This window comes from Syzygium oleosum, unplaced genomic scaffold, assembly GCF_021117445.2.
Source record: "Syzygium oleosum isolate NSW1041296 unplaced genomic scaffold, Sole_v2.1 Sole_v2.09, whole genome shotgun sequence".
Taxonomy (NCBI): Eukaryota; Viridiplantae; Streptophyta; class Magnoliopsida; order Myrtales; family Myrtaceae; genus Syzygium; species Syzygium oleosum.
Window position 1 is genome coordinate 7,713,120 of NW_026607493.1, and position 21,320 is coordinate 7,734,439.

A 21,320-nucleotide genomic window follows, 5' to 3' on the forward strand; every position below is an offset into this window, starting at 1 on the left:
AAAAGCGTAGCCCTAATAAAAATTTTGAAGTGACAACCTCTTTTTTTCCGTTGAACGGCAAATGTTGTTTTAGATTGCTATATACACACTAATTCACCCTACTTTATCAATCTTATTAAAAACGAGTTATCCTTGTCAATAAGAAAGGTTTTAATGGAATTACTTAATGATGATCCAATTTAAGAGCCAAATATAGAATTAGAATCACTCGTCAGATCTCGCTCTTTTTCACGGTACAAAACCAACTTACTCAATCAATAAAAGTTGTTAGGTGGCATTTATGGCTTTCTTTTCTGACATTATGAAAAAGATTCGTTCCATTAGACTTAACATCAAATTTCCGATCCAATTGAAATCAGATCATCCGTCCACGGTAAGACCACCGATATGGAAACCTCGCGGCACTTATGGACGTGATAAAAAAAATTTCCAATTATTGTACGGTTCGCGGATCATAGGCTCAAAATTAAATCTCTAGATAGGCACACTATTCACAAGAAATTAAAAAAAAAAAAAAAACTATCTTCGGCATTGGAGAGCAGCCCCCACCCCCGCCCACTATCTTCTTCCGTCCACAAAGTTCCAAATGGAGAACAAAGGTAACGTCATAAACCCCATCTCAAACCTCCCAAAGGATAAAAAGCCAAACCGTGTGTGTGCGAGGGGGGCCATCATCATCGATATCATCATGTATCGTATGATGGGAAAGTTGACACATCCCATGATCCTAAGGTTGAATTTGGAGGGGCTCCGATCCAATTAGAGGGAGGGAGAGGACGACCGGTCGACAGACACTCCATGTGGCCCAGAATCTTTCCCAGTTCAAATCACTTCAACTCTCTCTCTCGTTCGACAAGTCTCAAACGGAAAATCCAAGACCATGCGGCGACCCTCAGTGGTGAGCCTAGCTCCTAACCGGGTCCCACCCTTTAGGGACCATCTGGTCTCCACCCCATACTCCGCGGGCCCCGCCACCCGCCCCCAACCGGATGTCCTTATCGAATATCCCGACTCCCATCGTGGCAATTCAAATATGATACGATCCCGCTTACACGATACTCGCGAAGAACAGTAACTCGCTCGCGCAATAAACAGGCGATTCGTTCCTCTCTATTCCTTTGCCCTCTATGCGCACTCTGTTCACGTTTTGTGCACGGATCAACTCGGCGAAACTGCAATATCAATCTTCTGTTTTTTCCCTCCCTAAAGATTTTAACCTTACACCATAGAGTCTATGACGATAGTTCTGTGTTTCTTCAGCCCCCACCACCCATCAACTCAATCACACCCCCGAGCATGATTGCCAATCGGACTTCATCGCCGCTCGCCTCATTAGCCAAGAGGGATCGCCCCACACAAACCCCCTGTAATCCCGATCTCTTCCGTTTCTGAAAATGTCCATCTCCCTTGATCCGAGAAGGCCATCATAATAGAGAAGGGTTTTCCATCATGAACTTCGCTTACTCCCTCCTCCCGTGTGGGGTTCCCATCATTAACTCCGAGGGGCCCCAACCCAGCTGAACTCACGAAAGATCCTTCACATGATATGCACCATAATGTAAATACAAAAGAGATGCTGTGGAGCGCTTGTATAACGATCCATATCTGAGCTTGACGACGACCCGCCCTTGTCTGGTCCGACAAGATAAAACGATAAGGCCAAGAGCTCACGTCCCTCTCTCTATCTGTGCGGTGGGGTGGTGGTGGGGGGGGAACTATTCCGCCGTTCTCCTCGTCACCGCCAGTGGCGTGGCCAAAGACTGCGATTTGTCAAAAATGGTACGTTTCGACGAGGGGCCGAACCGCAAGAGAACAAGGAAAGTGGGGGGTCGAAAACGGGAAAAAGGCCAAAAGAGAGGGGGGTCGGGGTGGGAAATCAAAAAGGGCGGTGGGTTATTATTATCCACTGCAGCGGAGGGCGTTCGTGGCAGTAAAAGGTTGGGAGGGCCTCGTCAGGGCGGGCCCCACCTGGGCGGTCGATGGCTCCACGTGGCTCCGATCCGTTAGCCCTCCCCGCCCAGGGACGAAGAAGGGAGGGGAAAGGGAAGGGAAGGAAGGGCAAAAAGCAGCTCCGACGAGCTTCGGAGACTTCAAAGACGTTAACATTAATATTAATTCAAATGAAAACAATAAATTACAAAAAGGAAGAGCATAATCTTATGGGTTAATACAACGAAAAATCTAAATTAATATATTTATGATAAATTTATCTCGAATTAATTTTTTGATCACAAAAAACTCTAAATTGATACATTTGTGATAAATTTACCCTACGTTAGTTTCCGTTAAATTAGATTAATAGTAAATCTGTGACAAAGGGAGGATGATACCTAAAATCGGTACATCCATCAACTATCGCGTGTCATTTAATAAAGCAATACGACAGTAAAATTTAACGGAAACTAACGTAGGGTAAATTTATCACGGGTGTGTCAGTTTGGGGATTTTCATGGTAAAAAAAATTAGTTTGGGATAAATTTATCGTAAATGTACCGGTTTAGAGTTTTACCTAGCATTAATCCTCATTTTATAATAAAACTATTCATATTTCCTTTTTCTTTTAAGGGGGAAAGGGGGGGGGGGCGGGGGCGGGCGTGGGAAAATGTATATAAATATAAGGGGCTTAGCGACGGTTTCGATTTGGGTCATCGTCGTCGTCTGCATCGCGTGCCGCCTTTCACGTGTCGCGCCTCTCCCTCTCCCTCTCCCTCTCCCTCTTTCTCTCTCTCTCTCTCTCTCTCCCCCCTTTTCCGGTGTTCATCTTCTGTTTGGCTTTCTTCCTCCCTCCTCCTTTTGGCCGACCTCGCTCTCTCTCTCTCTCTTTTGTTTTATCGTCTTCGTCGTCTCCCTCTTCGCGTTTTCCCTAGGCGGTGGCAAAACGTCTCCTTCGCGTCCCCTCCCTCCCTCCCTCTCTCTCTCTCTCTCTCTCTGCCTGCCTATATATATAAATACGTATCCGCCTCCATTGCCGTCACTCCTCGCGGCCTTCGCAGCTCCTCCCGCGCGACGTGTCGCCGAGTGCGGTGCGGTAGGGCGGCGACTGAGTGACACAGCAAGAGAGAGAGAGAGAGAGAGAGAGAGAGAATGGAGGGAAGGAAGCAAGGCGGATCGCCTCGTCCCTCTGCCGCCGCCTCCTCTTCCTCTCCCTCGTCTTCGCCGCCGCCGCCGCCATCGCTTGCTTCGGAGCTGTTCGGCTCGAAGGAGACGTATCCGCCTTCGTCCTCCGCGGGCATATTCGCCTCCATCTTCGCGCCTCCCTCTAAGGTATGTTGTCATGCCTTTCTCTCTCTCTCTCTCTCTTTTTCTTTTTTGGCCCGTGCGCGCGCGGCGGCGGGCTCTCTCGCTCGCTCTCTCCGAGACCTGTCGGTTCGCGATACGCGATTGAGTTTTTTTTTCGGGTTTGCGGAATCGGGTTTGGTTTTGGCTCCGGCGCTCGCGTGGGGGCGGATTTGTTGCCGCATTTCGATCGGGATTCGGATAATGATGCTGTGAAGCAGCTCTGTTTTGCTCTGTGCGCTCGAATTCTTTTCGTCGAGATGCTGATCGTTTGCTTCGATCGGGGGGATAATTGACGTCTTGTTTCCGTCCCTTGATTGGACGATGCGATGTAGTTTATTCATCCAATTGGAGTTAGGACAGACATTATCGGTGACGGAATTGCTCTTGCGCGCGTCGCGATTTGTCTTGCGAAGAGAGCGCTGGACAGATGAAATCGACCTTGGGATGATGCTCCCTGAGTCTGAAACTTGCTTGCTGTTTCCCGCCTGGCGGCTCCTTTCACATAATGGTTCCTGGCGCAAGTTATACATGTAGGTTGTCCTTATGTGTTTTTTTTGGCGAACTAGGTTCTTGGGAAGGAATCCGTGCGCTACGAGAGCGAAAGGAAGCAGGATTTCCAGAACGAGCTGTGGTGGAGCAAATCCGGAACTCCAGGTTTGTGTGGTCTGCCTTGCTCCCGTGTACGCCCATGTGTCGCCGTAGAGTTCTAGTTGAATGTGAGATTGAGTCCTTACCTTGTTTAGAGTGTTGCGGCCGGTATAGATATTGTAAGCATCCCATGATTTATTTATGTCTTCATTCTGCTTCCCATTATTGTACTCTGGCATTTATTGATCGAATTTGACGGCGGTTTGTCTAAGATCTTTCTCTTTCGTATTCTTGTAACTGTCAATCTGAGTTGTTTAGAGAACATTCCACATCTGCTGTTCATCTTTAGATTTATCTCTCTTTTATTATGAAGATGAGGTGCTCAAAAGATACAAGAGTTGTACATTTGATTAATGCTTTCTTAATAATATCCCGCTGGATGTGTGTTACCAAGAGAGTAACTTAATTATTTTATTGACCAGATGATACATCACATGTTGGTGGAGGAGGTCACAGCATGCTGAACAGAGATATGGGTACCATTTATCAAGAGCAGAGAGTACAGCCGTGCCACCTCAGTTCATCTATATATTATGGTGGCCAAGAGAACTATTGCCACCCTTCAAGTACTCAAGGATCTGGATTAAATCCTGTGGTGAGCACAAAATAACGCAGCCTTTTGGTTCATTTAGATGCAGTGAGGAGAGTCGACGAACATTGGGTTCGACCAAACTCTAAAGTGAAAGACTAATCTGATTGAAAAGATTGCGTATCTCTAGCCAGAGAAGTTTTTTGCATGATGCTTGATTTGGAGATTTTTGTCGCTGGAATCTATTTTCGATTCGCAAGTAGACCTAAGGGATATTTCCAGAGAAATTTCTTCTTTCGAGCGTTTCTTGAATTTATGTGATGCTCGACCCTTGTAGAAGGTTTTCTCTTGCAATTATGAAATAATTGCTGGGTTGTACATGTCGGCAGAAAAAGATGTTTCTGAAATGAGGATAACTATGTATGCATCACTTTAATTTATCTTTAAATTATTAGGATTTGGCCTGTTTGGAATGTATGTAGGCGCCTTGTTTTGGTCTCAGAGTTTGTTAATAGCTTTTGTCTTCTTTTCAGGTCAAGAAAGATGCTGGAGAAGATGACGGAAGTGCTTCTAGGGGAAATTGGTGGCAAGGTATGGCACTGCAGCTGTTCCGCTGTGTATATGTCGATTGCGTTCTGAGATTGTGGTACTTAACTTTTTCTCGTTACATTAAATTTTGCAGGATCTTTATATTACTGAGAGCTTACTTGTCAGGCGGATCGTCGACATGGTACTCCTTTTTGCGCTAGTCTTGCATGCATCTGAGTTGGAAATTCTCTCTGGATTTGTTTAAATAACAGCTTCTAGCTTAAAACTTTGCTGTCCATAATCGGCCCCAGAGGAATTTAGTGCAAGAATTTTGCTCTATCTGTAAGAAATGATAAATAGAGGCGATTCGCTGTTTGTTGAAGTTCCGTCATCAGATGATACGCTAGCAAATTGTGTGAATATGTTTCAAATAGTTGGCACTTTTCAGATATTTTTCCTTACATTTATGTACTTCACGGGCCTTTATTTCTATAATCAGATTTTAGTGACTGCTAGTTTGAAAATGTAGCATTTGCAGTGATTGCTTTAATGCCGTGTGACTGTTGGCCAATAGTATTATACCATACAGTGAACAGATTTGTCATAAAGCTAGTATGAACAGGTTGATATACTGGAATGAAGTGTAACATTTACTTTCTACAGTATTAAAGGGCTGCATTACTATAAAAGAACTCCATATTGCAAATTAATCGAGGCAAGTAGGATTCTAGCAACACTAGTGCATTTTCTGTCGTTTATCTTTCGCAATCCTGAATATTCGACTCGTATTGTGATTCGGGATATTTTTTGGCAGGTACATAGCAATACTATATTAGCAGTATAGTCTTACTTGGTTCTCATGGATATGGAGATAATGGTCAGGTTCTTGGTGTTTGTTCAGCCTCTCCATGAAGTGGTCGTCTGATACTACAGTTAGCGACTTCCATATCCCTTTTCTTGAGTATGGATTGCTTTCCTTTACTGTAAAAGATGTTTGGATGGCGACTTCTTTCACCACAACCTATTATTGTGGACTGAAGTTGCCTTATAATCTAGTGGGTGTTATGTATAAACTTCCAACGTTTCCTAGCTTAATTTTCTATTCACCAGCTGTAAATGACCGCATTATACTATAGCTTCGTCTCATACTGTGAATATCTATTGCAGTAGACGTTCTGAGAGGATGATTTTCATCTTTACTAGTTTTGTTGTGTATTTGAGAAGCATTTGAATCATGGCGCAGTTTCAAATTTAGGTTTATACAGAGAACAAATGCACATGATGGCTAATGTTCGGAACGCGAATGCTTCATGACCAGCTAGGCGCATGCTTGCTCCATTTTGAAACGCATCCACTTCTTGCATCTGAAAGCTGAGGCTGATTCAAAACTTCTTATCATCGATTCTTATGTTGCTGTTGCTAGAAAATAGTTTGTTTGATCATGGTAGCAAGCTTTAGTTAACTGTCGAATGGCCCTTTAGGCGGGTCTATCTCCTTTACGTGCTCCACATGGGGATGGCCCTAGATCTGTCCCCATTCGTGTCTTTCTTTTGTCTTTTCTAAGACCAAAATGGTGTTTGTCTTTTCAAACTGTTCTCCTTTTTCCTTTTTACTACCGTCTTTTTCCTTCTTATCCTAAGCTTTGGAGCCTCTGAGGTTATTCCCTATCCGAAGCGTGATCCACCGATCCAAAAAAGCAAAGTCGCATCCGTGAGTTTGTGGGGCAGTTCTTGCTTTTCCAAATTGGTAGTTACCTGTTAAGTTATGGTCGTTAAAGGAGAAAATGAAAGGATTAGAGGGTGGGATGACGACAATGATTCCGGAGCCACATATCGGGGGTCTATCGTTTTGGATCTTTTTTCTCCTTTACGACTTCTGGGTTTTCCTAATTGATGCTACCACGGAAATGTGTCGGCCGTGTCCAATGATCTTGTGCCATGTTGACCTGAAGAATCTTTGAAAAATTTGGGTTCTGTGGAGTTGCGTCTCCCTCTAGCAGTTTCTGCTGGGGAGCTATGCGCAGAAAAGTTCCAAAAGAACACCAGCACGGAACGAAAACGATTGGAAGATTCTTGCAGCTGAGAAACCCTCAGATGCGCTGCGATTTATTAAGGTAGATAGGATCATAGATTACAACAAAAGCTCCTGTCCCTTTTATTTGTTTATAAAACGACAGAGCTGAAGCATCGGTTACCGAGGAACCATTTGCAACCATATATCCAAGGGCATACGGTCTTCCATCATGGCAAGGTATAAGCTGCATAGGAACGAGAGAAATCAATTTTGGAACGCAGAAGATGGATTATGAAATCAGCAAAATTCCACAAAAAAAATCAGAAAATGGAAATAATCAAATTCAGATCAAAAAATCGCCGAGCGCCACGACACAGAGTAATAATCTGTCAATGCGGTCGTTTACATACCTCCGCACTTGTAACCCACCGGACGGTCCGCGATGTTGCAGCGCTTGGGGATTGTGATGGCGATCTCGGGCTTGATACCAGAAACCTTGGCTGTGTTAGAGAGCATCACGGCGCAGAGGCAGCTCGGGCTCTGGCCTATGTTCTTCACCTGGGCACAGCAGCTGTCGGACACGGGGGCTTTCACGTCCTGCGCGGCCGATGCGCAGGGGGCCAGCTTCATGGCCTCGGCGTCGGGGGTCGTTGACTTCCCGCACTCACCCGCAGCGTGAGACCCCTGGGACGCCATGCTCACTATTAGGAGCAATGCGAGTATGCAAATGAACTTCCCAATTGGAGACTCCATTTCTTCAATTTGCCGTCACAACACAACTTGTGAGGAAGAACGATGTTGTAGTGCTCAGGAATTTCCCCACCTGAGAGGGTTTTTATACTGAAATTCTGGGCTTGTGAGGGTGTCTCATTTCATGTAATTCCCCACTTTGTTCTAGTGGAGATAGCACTAGTCTCTGAAAACAGAAATAAAAAAGGACAGCAAGCGCTTATTGCAGCACTTGGGTTTGGTGAAATCGGTATTGGAGGCTTTGGATTGTCCCTTTGCGGATCAATTTAGGTCGTGATCTGCAACATAGCGTCGGCCACTTTCCAGATGTTCCAACACTAGCAAGTGTGAAACTAAAGAGGAGCTTAGCTCTACAGACACCTGACAGATTATCTCAACTCCAGAACCAACGCATGCAATTGTCGAGTGACCCTTCCTTAATCACTTCCAATGAAGCTAGGAATTAGTGGAAACGTGTGATCAACTTTGAGCCACCTACTACAACTTCAGAAAGAGCACTGCCGATCATTGGCAGATAATATTCATCTCAAAGAACAGGAGAATTTGCACCTTTGTCTACGTTGGTAAGAGTAGAATACTTATCTTTTTTTTTCCTTCTTTTATTGGAAGAACAGAAAGGCTGTTTTCACTGAGATACGCAGGAGCTTATATCGAGTGAAGTAGCCTTTGCTCAAATACATCGATCTATGCTCGGCTGTTGCACCCGTACCTGTCCTGGATTAAGTTGGAGAGAGATTTTCATAGTCGAATTGACATATTTGAAAGTAAAACTGATAGAACATAGACCAGTTAAACCAATATGATTCGGGGTATGTTATATGCCATTAGGGTTTTATATAGTTTTAGCACCTGTAGTATCATGGTGAAATCCAAGAAAATTGACGAACCATTTGAATCATCTCGGCAAAGTGTTTGATAGATACCACCGTTACACATTTAGGTTGAATACCAATAAAGGGTGCCTCTGGTGCCTAATGCCAATACTTGAGTTTCTTTCGAATGCACAAATTTCGCTCACCTCAACTTCAATGATTACCACATTTGACACGATCGATAATTCCAATCCGAAAAGTTCGTTGAAAACCAGAATCCATGGGGCTACATGCCATGGCATCTTGGCCTAAAAAACCACCTTTTTAACATGTTTTTCTCATTTATCCGAATCCAACCACTATCAACACATCGTTTTATCCCTATACTTATGCATGTCAACTTGTTCGTGACTTTAGTAGGGTGTTTGAAGATTAGATACGATCACTGAGCTAGCACGGGCAAGGCATGGTTAGGCCTAACGTATTGCCCAAGCCTGCCCATATTGGAAAATTCTTATAGGAATGTTCCACCCTAGCCGGCTCAAAGATGGGCAAGCAAGGGTTTCTCATGCAAGACATTTGCCCAAACATGAACATTTATCCTTCGGGCGTGGATAAGCTTGAGCGGGCCAAACAGGCCACCCGCCTGTTGATCACCTATACAATTTTTCTACTTTTATGCTTTCTTTTTATCTTTTAAATATGCTTTGTAAATTTTTAAAATAATTTAGACTAGCCCGGGCCATTTCGAGTATGAGCATCATAGAAGGGCTGGATTAGCCCAACTAGAAAAAAAGAAATAGGCCCAGGAGCCAGCCTATCCAAGAACCAAAAATAGGTCCGAGCTGGTACGTCGGACCTGGTTTTCGGTACCAGCTCGGACCCGATCTTCAGGCACTCGGATTTTCTTGCACGCCTCGCTACACGCCACAGGGAGAATTGGTCGTTCGTTCGTCGGCCTTTCAATATTGTGTACATCATATGTAATTTTCATGCTCGTGATTAACTACGTGATAACATTATATCGTGCACCATCGACTATCAGCCACCGGATTACACTGGTCGACAAAGATGTCAATACATTATTCCAGTGATTAAAACCTCGGAAACACGTCATGTTACGAAGTTGGGGTTGGTCGGATCGCATAGACAGAAACGGTAGTCCTGTAAGGAAAAGGAAAGAGTGATGTAAATACTACGGCATCTCAAAAAACAGAGAGAAAAAAAAGGAATAAATCGACAGTCTGATTTTATTCTTATCAAAGGACTAAATGCTCTTGGAAAAAGCATAGAGTTCACTCAATTTACTTTTGAAGTTTCCGAGAAAGACTACCCATTTTCAAACACCATCTAATAGAGCGAATCAGAAAAGTCATTTGAAGTGAACGTTTGAATTTTACAGGAGATGCTTCAATCTAGCTTTTTATTTCAAGAATGTGAAAAGGCACTTGTTTTCTTCTACGTTCCGATATGTACACAAAAAACATGCCTTCAGTCGTCATAATGTAGCATGTATAAACTCGAAACATGAGGTTTACTTCCAATCATATGCATCTCACCATATGATTGGCAAAATTGCAAGAAAGAACGATCGTGTTGACCAAATCGACTGGATCCTCCGATTTTGGTAGGAGAAAATTATAGGATATTCTCCTTATTTGGTGTTCTTTCCTTGTTCAATTGTTACTTTGTCTATTTCCTGTAATTCTGGAAACAATTATGTACCTCTATCAATAAAAAGGCAGTCCCTCTCTCAAAGAATTCATAACAAAAAAAAAACCTTGAGAGAGGATTCCCGAGAATGTAGGCTTACTTAGCCGAACCTCGTTAAATTGCATTTGCGCTCTTTATCTCTAAATTTATCAGATCGATTGTAGTAATCCCACTTGGACGTTGCCATAAGGGTCTACACTTACTACAGAATGTTCAGTTTGAGCCATAATCACTCCCTATCATCCGCAACCCGGAGGTTGGCGAGTCTATCAACACTCGACACAGCCCATCAAGATTACGGCAGTCGGGAAATCTATCCACAAGGAGTCTGTTGCAGCTTGGCAATACAATACTAGCATCTCAAAGGTTCACTCTTAATACGAATCGAACTTTTGAAGATACATCATTCTCTATCCGCTGTCAAACTTTGAACTCAATGTACTTCCGACGTAAGGGAAACGAGGAACATGAGTCACAACTCGCAAACGCACAAAGGCGCACACCCGCAAAGCGCAATAGAAAAAAAAAAGCATTCAATTTTGTCGATATTCAAAGCGTAAGTTGTCTCACGGACGAAAACACTTTTCTTTTCGAAAAATAGAAATGAAGCACACACTCATGGAGTCACGTGCTTTTGTGAATAATGGGGCCCAATCGATAGTGATACCTAATAACGAATTTGGTGACATTTTGTTAACCCAAAAATCATGCATTTTGCTCAGAAAACCTACTAAGTTGAAGTCGAGGCTTATGTCACGGTCAAGAGGTTTTCTAACACCAAGGACCGTGACACATCGATAAAGACCTGTCCAAAACCCAATGGAGCTTCCAGAATTTTCCCAAGGACGGGCGAGACGGTAATTGTGCCGGGGTTCTAGAGAGTTCTCGGCATAAATGCCGGTAGTTGATAGCTCTCGGAATAAATGTCGGTAGGTGGTCGACGAGAACGATACGATCTCGGCCACTCGTCTAGAAATCGATCAATGGTTGTAATCCGAGGTCCTCTACTATATAAAGGGATGTCCTCCTCCTCATTTGAATCATCCAAACAACAAGAAGCATTTGCTTTCTCTCCCAGAGCTTCTCTCTCTAGATTCTCTCTCTACGATCCGAGTGTCCGAGCGAGTGAGCGATCGGGAAAAGGCTTGGCCTAGGCTTTCCAACGATCCAAGGAAGCCTAAGTCGCCGCACGGGTCGTTCCCTAACTATCGGCCCGTGACAAGTGGTATCAGAGCAAGTAGAGAGTCCATCCAAGGAGATCGAGGAGCACACCAATTGGTCGAGAGAATGTCGAACCAAGAACAACTCGCTTCGGTTGTTGTGGATGAAAGGGCTCCCAATGAACCGGTTCCCAATGAGCCGGCTGCCCAACCAAAGACTCGTGGAAAATCCAAGAAAAGGGATGCTTCGTCGGACACCGAAGCCGCGGTCGATGAGAAGCTCACGAGAACGAGAACAGCAATGTTGGAATTCATCGAAGAACTCGACGAAGTTAAAGGGCGGATCAACGAGGTTGAAGAAACTCTCCGTCACGAATTCACAAACGTCGTCAATCGCACAACGGCCCCCTTGTTCGATAGGGATGATGTCCTCGATGTTGCGGAAGCCAAGCGATCGAACAATAAAATTGACAGAATAAGAAAATAAATCGGACACCAGATTTACGTGGTTCGGTCGTAGTGACCTACGTCCACGGGGAGAGCAGCATGGAATTCTACTATAGATCAAGCGATACAACGGAGATTACAACTACACTCGAGTCACTCGAACACTCAGTGTTTCCCAAGCCCCAATTACACCCAATAACTCACACAGTGTTTAGCCCCACAATTCCTCATGAAATAATCTCTCAATCTCGCAAAAGAATTGTACACAAATCTTAACACAAGATTTAATCGCTACGAACACTTGAACTCTTGAGTGTAATTTGCCGAAGAAAGACCCACGAAACTCTCTGCCAAGCACTCTATTTCGGCGCTTCAAGTCATTCTTCTGTCTATTGACCAACTGAGCAACTCGCTAATATCTATGAACTGCTCATATATCCACCGTCTGAAGAAGTGCAACAAATCGCTACGCGTACTGCAAAGGGAAACATAATCAAGTGGGATTCGGTCAACGAAAGTCAACTTTCCTCTTTTCTATCTTTCTTTGACAGACCGTGACTCCCACTAAAATTAGGAAAGAATAAAAATTCATTCTATTTTCCTTTTCTTTTGTTTGCTGCCAACTCTTGCATATTAGGAAAGCAAATTTCCAATATTTCCTTTTGCTCGATTTTGGACGTCCGCAAAATACCAATTCCGAATATTCATATTTTCGCTTTGGGCTTAAACTCGAGACATATTTTTAACAATCTCCACCTTGGCTCAACGTTTGAGCCAAGTAACAATCGCTTCAATAGAATCCGAATTCCGCTACTACTCTCTCAATAATGGCTCAACCGCCACAGACGTCTTTCAAGTCCAAGCCTCGCTTGAACTTCGCCATAGCTGTGGACCTCATCAGAATACCAACTCCACATGCACCTTTAACCGCTTTACAAGGATTTTTCGACACAATCTCCTTAACCGCAGATAAAGCAAAATCATCGTTGCATCCATATCTATCAGGAGATCGAATATGCACCTTGTCAATATCAGCAGTTACAGCAACTGTTGGCTCAATAGGCTCCACCTCGCTACAAGTACCATCCGTGTCGATTACTTCGCTAGTACCCGCTACCTCAAGAGTTTCTGGTTGCAACTCCACCTCAAGCTGAACACCGTCCGGATCCGTATAAACATTGCTATTAACACTCCTAGCCGGATCGGAGACTCGTCAAATGTAACTTTCTGGCGATAAGTGTGAATTTAATTCCGGGCACCACAACTTATAGCCCCGCTCACCTTGTGCATAACCTAGGAACATGCACTTTCTTGTCCTTCCATCGAGCTTACCATCACTAACTCGAACAAAACATGGACAACCAAACATTCTAAGAACAGAATAATCAGCAACGTTACCTGACCACACTTCTTTGGGAGTCCGACATTCAAACGCAGTCGATGGGGATCTATTCTTCAGGTAGCTCGCCGTACTAAGCGCATCCGCCAGGAATCTCCTAGCCATACCAGCACTAGAGAGCATTTTATGGGCCGTCTCTAGTAATGTTCTGCTCATCAACTCTGCAACATGTTGTGGTTCATTGGCACTAGTGCGGTGTTTCACTATGCCTTCCTTCATGCAGAATTCGTTTAACAGCTTCGAGCAAAACTCCATACTACTGTCAGTCCGCACCTGCTTGATCGTTTTACCAGTCTCCTTTTCGATCAAAGCTTTTAACTGTCTGATCCTGACAACAGCATCAAACTTGTGCCTTAGCACAAACACCAAAGTCTTCCTCGAGTAGTCATCAACAACTGTTAGCATAAATCTAGCACTCTTCCTTGAAGGAAACCGTGACAACCTGCGAACATCTAAGTGAATTAATTCTGCAATTCCCGTGGTTTCTCGACAACCGTACTAAACCGCACTTTCCGCCGTTGATTTAAATCACAAAGACTCGCATACATTCGGTTCGTTAGCCACATAACCACATAGCAAATTTCTTTCACTTAGAACCTTCAGGCTTCTCTCGCTAATGTGCCCCAAACGCATATGCCACAATTCAGACTCTCGAACAGATGTATCCGACGTCTGCGCAGCGAATTCCGTCACTGTCTCACCTTGAAGCTCATACAGGCCACTATGCTTGATTCCTTTCATTATCACCAAGGCACCTCGAACAACTTTCAAAAGTCCACATTCTGAAGAATACCGACACCCAGCTGAATCCAAGGCACTCAAGGAAATCAGATTTTTCTTCAACTCTGGAACATGCCTCACGCCAGTCAATGTCCTCACAATACCGTCATGCATTCTGATTCTGACATCACCAACACCTACAACATTGCATTCAGCATTGTTCCCCAACTGCATTTTACTATTATCCGTGCACTGATAAGTAGTAAACCAGTTCATGTTTGGTGTAGCGTGAAAAGAACAACCAGAATCCATAATCCATCCGCCAAACGACGAATTATCAGTGACAGACAAGACAAAATCAGCATTATCCGAATTACCATCAGCTATAGCTGCAACATCATCTGCAGGATCAACTCTAATTCCCTTACCCTTCTCGTTTTTCAGCTTAAGGCAATCCCTTCTAAGATGCCCCCCTCTTGCCACAACTCCAACAGACAACACCATCAGTCCTAGACTGACTTCGTCTATTCGAGTTCATACTACTTCTGCTAACACGTGTACCAGTTCTTCCTCTATTTTCACTTACTAAAGCAGCAGATACATGTTCGCCAGATTCTCTTCTACGGATGTCCTCACTCAAAATTAAATCTCGAACACCATCAAACGTCAAACTTGTCGACCCAGAGGAATTACTAACAGCAGTAACAATAGTATTTCAACTATCAGGCAATAAGGATAATAGAATCAAAGCACGTACCTCATCTTCAAAGTCAATATCAACTGAACTCAATTGACTAATGATCACATTGAATTCATTAATATGATCAGCAACTGACGCACCTTCGCTCATCTTCAAGTTAAACAGACGTCGCATCAAATAGACCTTGTTGATCGCAGAGGGCTTCTTGTACATGTCCGACAGGGCTTTCATCAAACCCGCAGTGGTCTTCTCATTCACGATGTTAAACGCGACGTTACGGGCCAACGTCAACCGAATAACATCCAAAGCTCGTCTATCCAGCAATTCCCAATCAGCTTGCTTCATTGTCTCTGGCTTCTCCCCAGATAAGGGTAAGTGCAGTTTCATCCGATATAGATGATCCTCAATCTGCATCTTCCAGAAACCAAAATCTTTCCCATCAAATCTGTCGATTCTCATTTTTCCTTCTTCTATCGCCATCGATTCGCTTCAACTCAGCCAAATCTAACTCTGATACCAATTGTTGCGGAAGCCAAGCGATCGAACAATAAAATTGACAGAATAAGAAAATAAATCGGACACCAGATTTACGTGGTTCGGTCGTAGTGACCTAAGTCCACGGGAGAACAGCACGGAATTCTACTATAGATCAAGCGATACAACGGAGATTACGACCACACTCGAGTCACTCAAACACTCTCAGTGTTTCCCAAGCCCCAATTACACCCAATAACTCACACAGTGTTTAGCCCCACAATTCCTCACGAAATAATCTCTCAATCTCGCAAAGAATTGTACACAAATCTTAACACAAGATTTAATCGCTACGAACACTTGAACTCTTGAGTGTAATTTGCCGAAGAAAGACCCACGAAACTCTCTCGCCAAGCACTCTATTTCGGCGCTTCAAGTCATTCTTTCGTCTATTGACCAACCGAGCAACTCGCTAATATCTATGAACTGCTCATATATCCACCGTCGTCGAAGAAGTGCAACAAATCGCTACGCTGCATCGCAAAGGAAACATAATCAAGTGGGATTCGGTCAACGAAAGTCAACTTTCCTCTTTTCTATCTTTCTTTGACAGACCGTGACTCCCACTAAAATTAGGAAAGAATAAAAATTCATTCTATTTTCCTTTTCTTTTGTTTGCTGCCAACTCTTGCATATTAGGAAAGCAAATTTCCAATATTTCCTTTTGCTCGATTTTGGACGTCCGCAAAATACCAATTCCGAATATTCATATTTTCGCTTTGGGCTTAAACTCGAGACATATTTTTAACACTCGAAGCATCCATCGAGGCTCTAAAGCTTGAAGTCGTGGAGCTCAAAGAAGGCAACTCCTCCAAGGCCGAAGTCGAAGCCTTGAAGATGGAGGTGCAAGAGCTCAAGACCGAGCTTGTCCTATGCAAAGCAAGCATCGCGAACGGTGCATTGCCCATCCAAGCGGCACACAAGCTAGATGTGCCGAAGCCGAAAGAATTCAAAGGCAACCGGTCCGCCAAAGAGGTGGACAACTTCCTATGGAGCATGGGACAATACTTCGACGCCATTGGAATCCAAGAAGACTTAGCCAAGGTACGAACCGCTTCTATGTTCCTAGTCGTTAATGCCATACTTTGGTGGCGAAATAGATGTGATGAGACAAAGCGAGGAGCCGATCCCATCACTACTTGGGATGGATTTGTCGAGGAGTTTCGGGATTATTTCTTCCCTGAGTATGCTCAACAAGAAGCCCGTAGCAAGCTCCATCGCCTTGAGCAACGAGGCACGGTCCGAGAGTACGTGAAGGAATTCACCGAGCTCAAACTCCAAATTCCCAACCTTGGGGAGGAGGAGGCTCTCGGGGCGTTCATGGATGGATTGAAGCCGTGGGCACTACTCGAGCTCAAACGAAGGGACGTCCGAAGCCTCTCGCGAGCGCTAGTCATGGCCGAGTCTCTCGCCGACTTCACCAAGGAGGCCCCAAAGACAAGAGGTAGCGGGTGGAGATCGGATCGCCACCATGATGAAGAAGAAGACCAAGCTGTCCGTGGCCGAAAGGACTCGGATAGAAGTCCCAACCGTGGCCGAAAAGACCATGGTGGACGTGAGAAGACATGGGCAGAAGGAACGTCTAAGTCAAGTGATCCCAAGTGGAATCGACCTCAAGGAGACTAAAAGGGCAAGTTTGATACTCCACCACCGTCTCCGTGCTTCATTTGCAACGGTCCTCATTGGACACAAAAGTGCCCGAAGAAGAGTAGGATCAATGCCATTCTTGCCGTAGAAGAGGATGAAGAGCCGAAGCAAGAAAAGGAGAAACGCGAGGTGCGACTTGGGACCGTGAAGGTTTTCAACTCAATCAACTCCGTAAAGGACAAAGCTCCGCCAAAGGAGAAACCGGCACATTCGCACCTCTCATTCGTTGAGGTCAAGGTACGTGGCGTACCCCTCCTTACCTTGGTCGATACGGGTGCTACGAGCTTGTTTTTGTCAAATGAAGCGGCCAAACACTTGGGACTTCACGTGGAACTGACTCGTAATCGTTATAAGACCCCCAATTCTGAAGAGATACCAGGCATAGGCGTGGCCAAAGATGTGGAACTCCAAGTCGGTACTTGGGAAGGCACACTCCCATTTGAGGTAATTCCTCTCGACGACTATGATCTCATTCTAGGCATGGAATTTTTCGATGCCGCGAGAGCCATGATAGACATTAGGAGCAACATGATCATCATCACTGACTCGAAGTGCCCATCCATGATTCCAATGATTACTGGAGTAACCGAAGCCAAAGTCCTCTCCACGATCCGACGAATGAACAAGGAACCAAGAGTTGAGAAGTCCGTGCCCGAACTCCGCACCAAGCCAAAACCGAAGGTGGATCATCCCCTTCAACACAACATGCCGATCCATGTCCTATTCCCGGAGGTGACAAACTTGCCGACCAACATGGAGGAAGCCAAACCAAAGGAGCCAAATACCCGACAAATCGAGAAGCTGAAGGCCAAGAAATCTCGGAAGAGTCGAAAGCGCTCCAAGAAGCCAACAAACAACCCCAAGCCAAGAGCGCCGAGGACGTCGCTCGAATGGGTGGGGGAGAATGTCACGGTCAAGAGGTTTTCTAACACCAAGGACCGTGACACATCGATGAAGACCCGTCCAAAACCCAATGGAGCTTCCGGAATTTTCCCAAGGACGGGCGAGACGGTAATTGTGCCGGGGTTCTAGAGAGTTCTCGGCATAAATGCCGGTAGTTGATAGCTCTCGGAATAAATGTCGGTAGGTGGTCAACGAGAACGATACGATCTCGGCCACTCGTCTAGAAATCGATCAATGGTTGTAATCCGAGGCCCTCTACTATATAAAGGGGTGTCCTCCTCCTCATTTGAATCATCCAAACAACAAGAAGCATTTGCTTTCTCTCCCAGAGCTTCTCTCTCTAGATTCTCTCTCTACGATCCGAGTGTCCGAGCGAGTGAGCGATCGGGAAAAGGCTTGGCCTAGGCTTTCCAACGATCCAAGGAAGCCTAAGTCGCCGCACGGGTCGTTCCCAAACTATCGGCCCGTGACACTTACACGATAGAATTGTGGTACCGAAAGGACGTAGTGGAGAAACTAACCCTTACCCACACGTAACCGAGTCCCTGGACTTTTGAGCTCTAATATATACAATAGACTGGTAGCTTACCCTAGGTGGTAAACTTCTTGTGTTGCTTGGGTAATAGGTTTTCAATTGGCCCGGGATTATCTAAACAGATTGGTGGCAACTCCAAATTTGATTAGAGAACGAGTAGATTATCCATGTAGATCCTAGACCTAGGATTTTGGAATATTCTAGGAACTTTAAGTGGTTCGAGCCTGGGGCTCCTAGGTTTGCAAACCACTCAAGTGGGAGGGCATGTAATGATAAAAAATTATCAACCAAGAGAGTTGCAGTAGTTGAAGGCAAATAGGATAAGGACAACACAAGTGCCATTACTTTCATTACGACGCTCACTTGAGTATTGTAACTTTTTTTTCGACCATTTAAGTGTCATAACTTCTAAATAACGTTCACTTAAGTACTATAACTTTCAATTGATTGATGGAGTACCATAATTTTTTGAAAACATTTACTTAAGTGCCGAAAATCCGACATGATGTAGCACTTCTAGTGAACGTTTTTTAAAAATCATGACACTCAAGTAATAGATTAAAAAGATATATAACACTAATGATCGGGAAAAAAATGGGTATGGTACTTAAGTGAGGCCATACAAAAGTTTTAACATTTGTGGTATGCTTTTTCTAATGACAAAGCACTCCCATTCGTTGCAAGAGTGATGGGTTTGGTTTGGGAAAAACCATGTAACTTATGGCAGCTTTGATCCTAGTGTCCATAATCCTTGCAGTGTGGCCTACCGTAAATCGATACACTCATGGCACATTTTACCTCAAATCAATTTTTGTCTCCCAAAAAATCCAAACTAGTATATCATGATGCCTTTACCATAAAATAATTTTTGTTACACAAAACTAATTCAAATCTACTATCTGTTATCATTCCGTCAAATATCCCATTAAGATGCTACGTGTCAAAACATGTGCCAAGCGATTGCCAGATGGATCGGACATGGAGAATGAAAAATCCGATGTGAAAAATCCACGTGTGTTGACAAATATGCACTTTAACTAGCGGTAAATTTTGGTCTATGGATACCGGTTTTAGATTTTTGTGAGATGGAAATTGGTTTGGTATAAATTTGTCGTGGGGTACGACTTTACGATTTTTATGAGATGAAAATTTGAAAATTAGCTTAGAATAAATGTGTCATGAGATACACGCTTAGTCTGGTCTTTTTGCCTAGCTTTAAGCGTGGACATTTTTAATAAAAGAGGCATTGGGGCTTGGAAAGATTTGAACTCAGGACCTCCAGCTCTGATACCATGTGAGATTTGGTGAGACCACTTGCCAACTGTTCTAAAAGCTTAAGCTATTAGATGAAGGCATGGTTTAATATTTAATTACTCTAACAGGGTAAATAAATTATGGGGCATCAGATTGGGAATTTAATGGCATTCCCTACCAATAAATAGGTCAATATGAGTTAAATGGGTCAATTAAGGTCAAAATCATTTTCGACCCTTTCATATCCAGTCCAACTCATCTATATGACAAGTCTACTACTGGTGGAGGTTCTTGAGGCACTTGTGGAGGACAGCTAGAAAATTAGCGGTTTTCTCGAAAGTGACATATACCAACTCTAAATTGAATGATTATACCTAATCTGGATTAATTGGAGGTTCTCGCCCGACCATCTCTGTCTATAAATTGAATACTTCTCTGGGTCCGAGGTATCCAGATTCAGTTCAGCCAACCTACCATCAACTCCAAAATTTTTAAGGCATCTACTTTGACCAAACAACATCGATGTTGATGTGCTGTCTTACGCGCCAAGGAATCTTCTCTCCGTGGAACCCTATAAGATGCCAACGAAAAAAACAAGGGACCCTCACATGTTCTTACATAGCTACTGCCCAAGAAGAGCGATTCTCAGTGTGCATTGGAGCCCGCGACCGTGTTTGGATAGATGGGTGAAGAATTGAAGCTCTTGGGTGCGTGGGGAAGCCCGTTTAGCCGGCGAGTCGAGATAGCTCTTAAGATCAAAGGGGTCGAATATGAGTACTTGGAGGAGGACATTCTTCACAACAAGAGCGCTTTGCTTCTCGAATACAACCCCGTGCATAAGAAGGTACCCGTGCTCGTCCACAACGGTAAGCCCATCGCGGAGTCTCAGGTGATTCTCGAGTACATCGACGAGACATGGCAGGACAACCCGATGTTGCCGCGAGATCCGCACGAGAGAGCGATGGCCCGTTTCTGGGCTAAGTTTTTGGATGAAAAGGTAACCATCTCATCTTAAAGTTGAGCATGACACTTTCTGTAAGCTACTCATTTAGGTTGTATTAAAAACTTGGTATTAAAGATAAGATGGACAAGTCAAAGTCATTCATGAGGGCTGAATGTGGGTCGTTGGGCCACGATCAGGTTTCTAAACAGCCTATGAACTCCTACATCAACCCATATCACCAAGATCCAGAGCAAATTCACTCGCTACAATCAAATTAATGAGTTCCAGTTCACAACAAGGGAAATAATTTCTGATCAAAACAGCATTAAACCAAGAAAAATTCCTCCTTTTGTTTTTCGGTCTTTGTGATTTATCCTTAATGTAGTGCTTGCCGGCTCTTTGGAAATATTGCTGGAGCTTTGGAGAAGAACAAGAAAAGGCATATGAAGAAGCATTCGGGGTCCTGAAATCACTCGAGGGCGAGCTCAAGGACAAGAAGTTCTTTGGAGGCAACAACCTCGGGTTCGTGGACATTGCCGCCAACTTCGTGGGATTCTGGATCGGAGTTGTCCAAGAAGCAGGCGGGCTCGAGATCTTAACCCCTGATAGGTTCCCCCGGTTGTGCAGGTGGGCTGAAGAGTTCCGAAGTTGCCTGGTTGTCAAGGAAAATCTCCCTCCGAGAGACAGACTCTATGCCTTGTTCAAGGCCCGCTTCGAGAAGATCAGTGGCTCGAAGGATGCCGAATTAGCCTCGCGTCATTAGTCGAGACGGACTATTTGCATTCGCATGGACCGTTGGTAGAAAA

At 44.3% G+C, this 21,320-nt stretch overlaps 3 protein-coding genes across 4 annotated transcripts; 2 read left to right on the plus strand and 1 right to left on the minus strand.

Annotated features, from left to right (window-relative positions):
- The first annotated feature begins 2,888 nt into the window (after window positions 1-2,888).
- Window positions 2,889-6,165, plus strand: LOC115690878 (uncharacterized). Of its 2 annotated transcripts, XR_008817208.1 has the most exons (7): window positions 2,889-3,264; window positions 3,846-3,933; window positions 4,350-4,522; window positions 4,990-5,047; window positions 5,139-5,186; window positions 5,648-5,699; window positions 5,799-6,165. XR_008817208.1 is itself a non-coding variant. In XM_030617363.2 (6 exons), the coding sequence occupies exons 1-5, from the start codon at window positions 3,085-3,087 to the stop codon at window positions 5,153-5,155; spliced, it is 516 nt and encodes a 171-aa protein (XP_030473223.1). In that variant the 5' UTR covers window positions 2,890-3,084; the 3' UTR covers window positions 5,156-5,186; window positions 5,799-6,165. The 2 variants fall into 2 exon arrangements, 1 of the variants encoding a protein (XP_030473223.1); XM_030617363.2 differs by lacking the exon at window positions 5,648-5,699 and having other exon boundaries at window positions 2,890-3,264.
- An 880-nt stretch (window positions 6,166-7,045) lies between these two features.
- LOC115690886 (non-specific lipid-transfer protein 1) lies at window positions 7,046-7,937 on the minus strand. The gene is made up of 2 exons (XM_030617374.2): window positions 7,408-7,937; window positions 7,046-7,241 (listed from the first exon to the last, which is right to left on the minus strand). The coding sequence occupies exons 1-2, from the start codon at window positions 7,748-7,750 to the stop codon at window positions 7,225-7,227; spliced, it is 360 nt and encodes a 119-aa protein (XP_030473234.1). The 5' UTR covers window positions 7,751-7,937; the 3' UTR covers window positions 7,046-7,224.
- Window positions 7,938-20,193: 12,256 nt separating this feature from the next.
- LOC115690828 (glutathione S-transferase U8-like) lies at window positions 20,194-21,320 on the plus strand. The gene is made up of 2 exons (XM_056314731.1): window positions 20,194-20,568; window positions 20,900-21,320. The coding sequence occupies exons 1-2, from the start codon at window positions 20,254-20,256 to the stop codon at window positions 21,275-21,277; spliced, it is 693 nt and encodes a 230-aa protein (XP_056170706.1). The 5' UTR covers window positions 20,194-20,253; the 3' UTR covers window positions 21,278-21,320.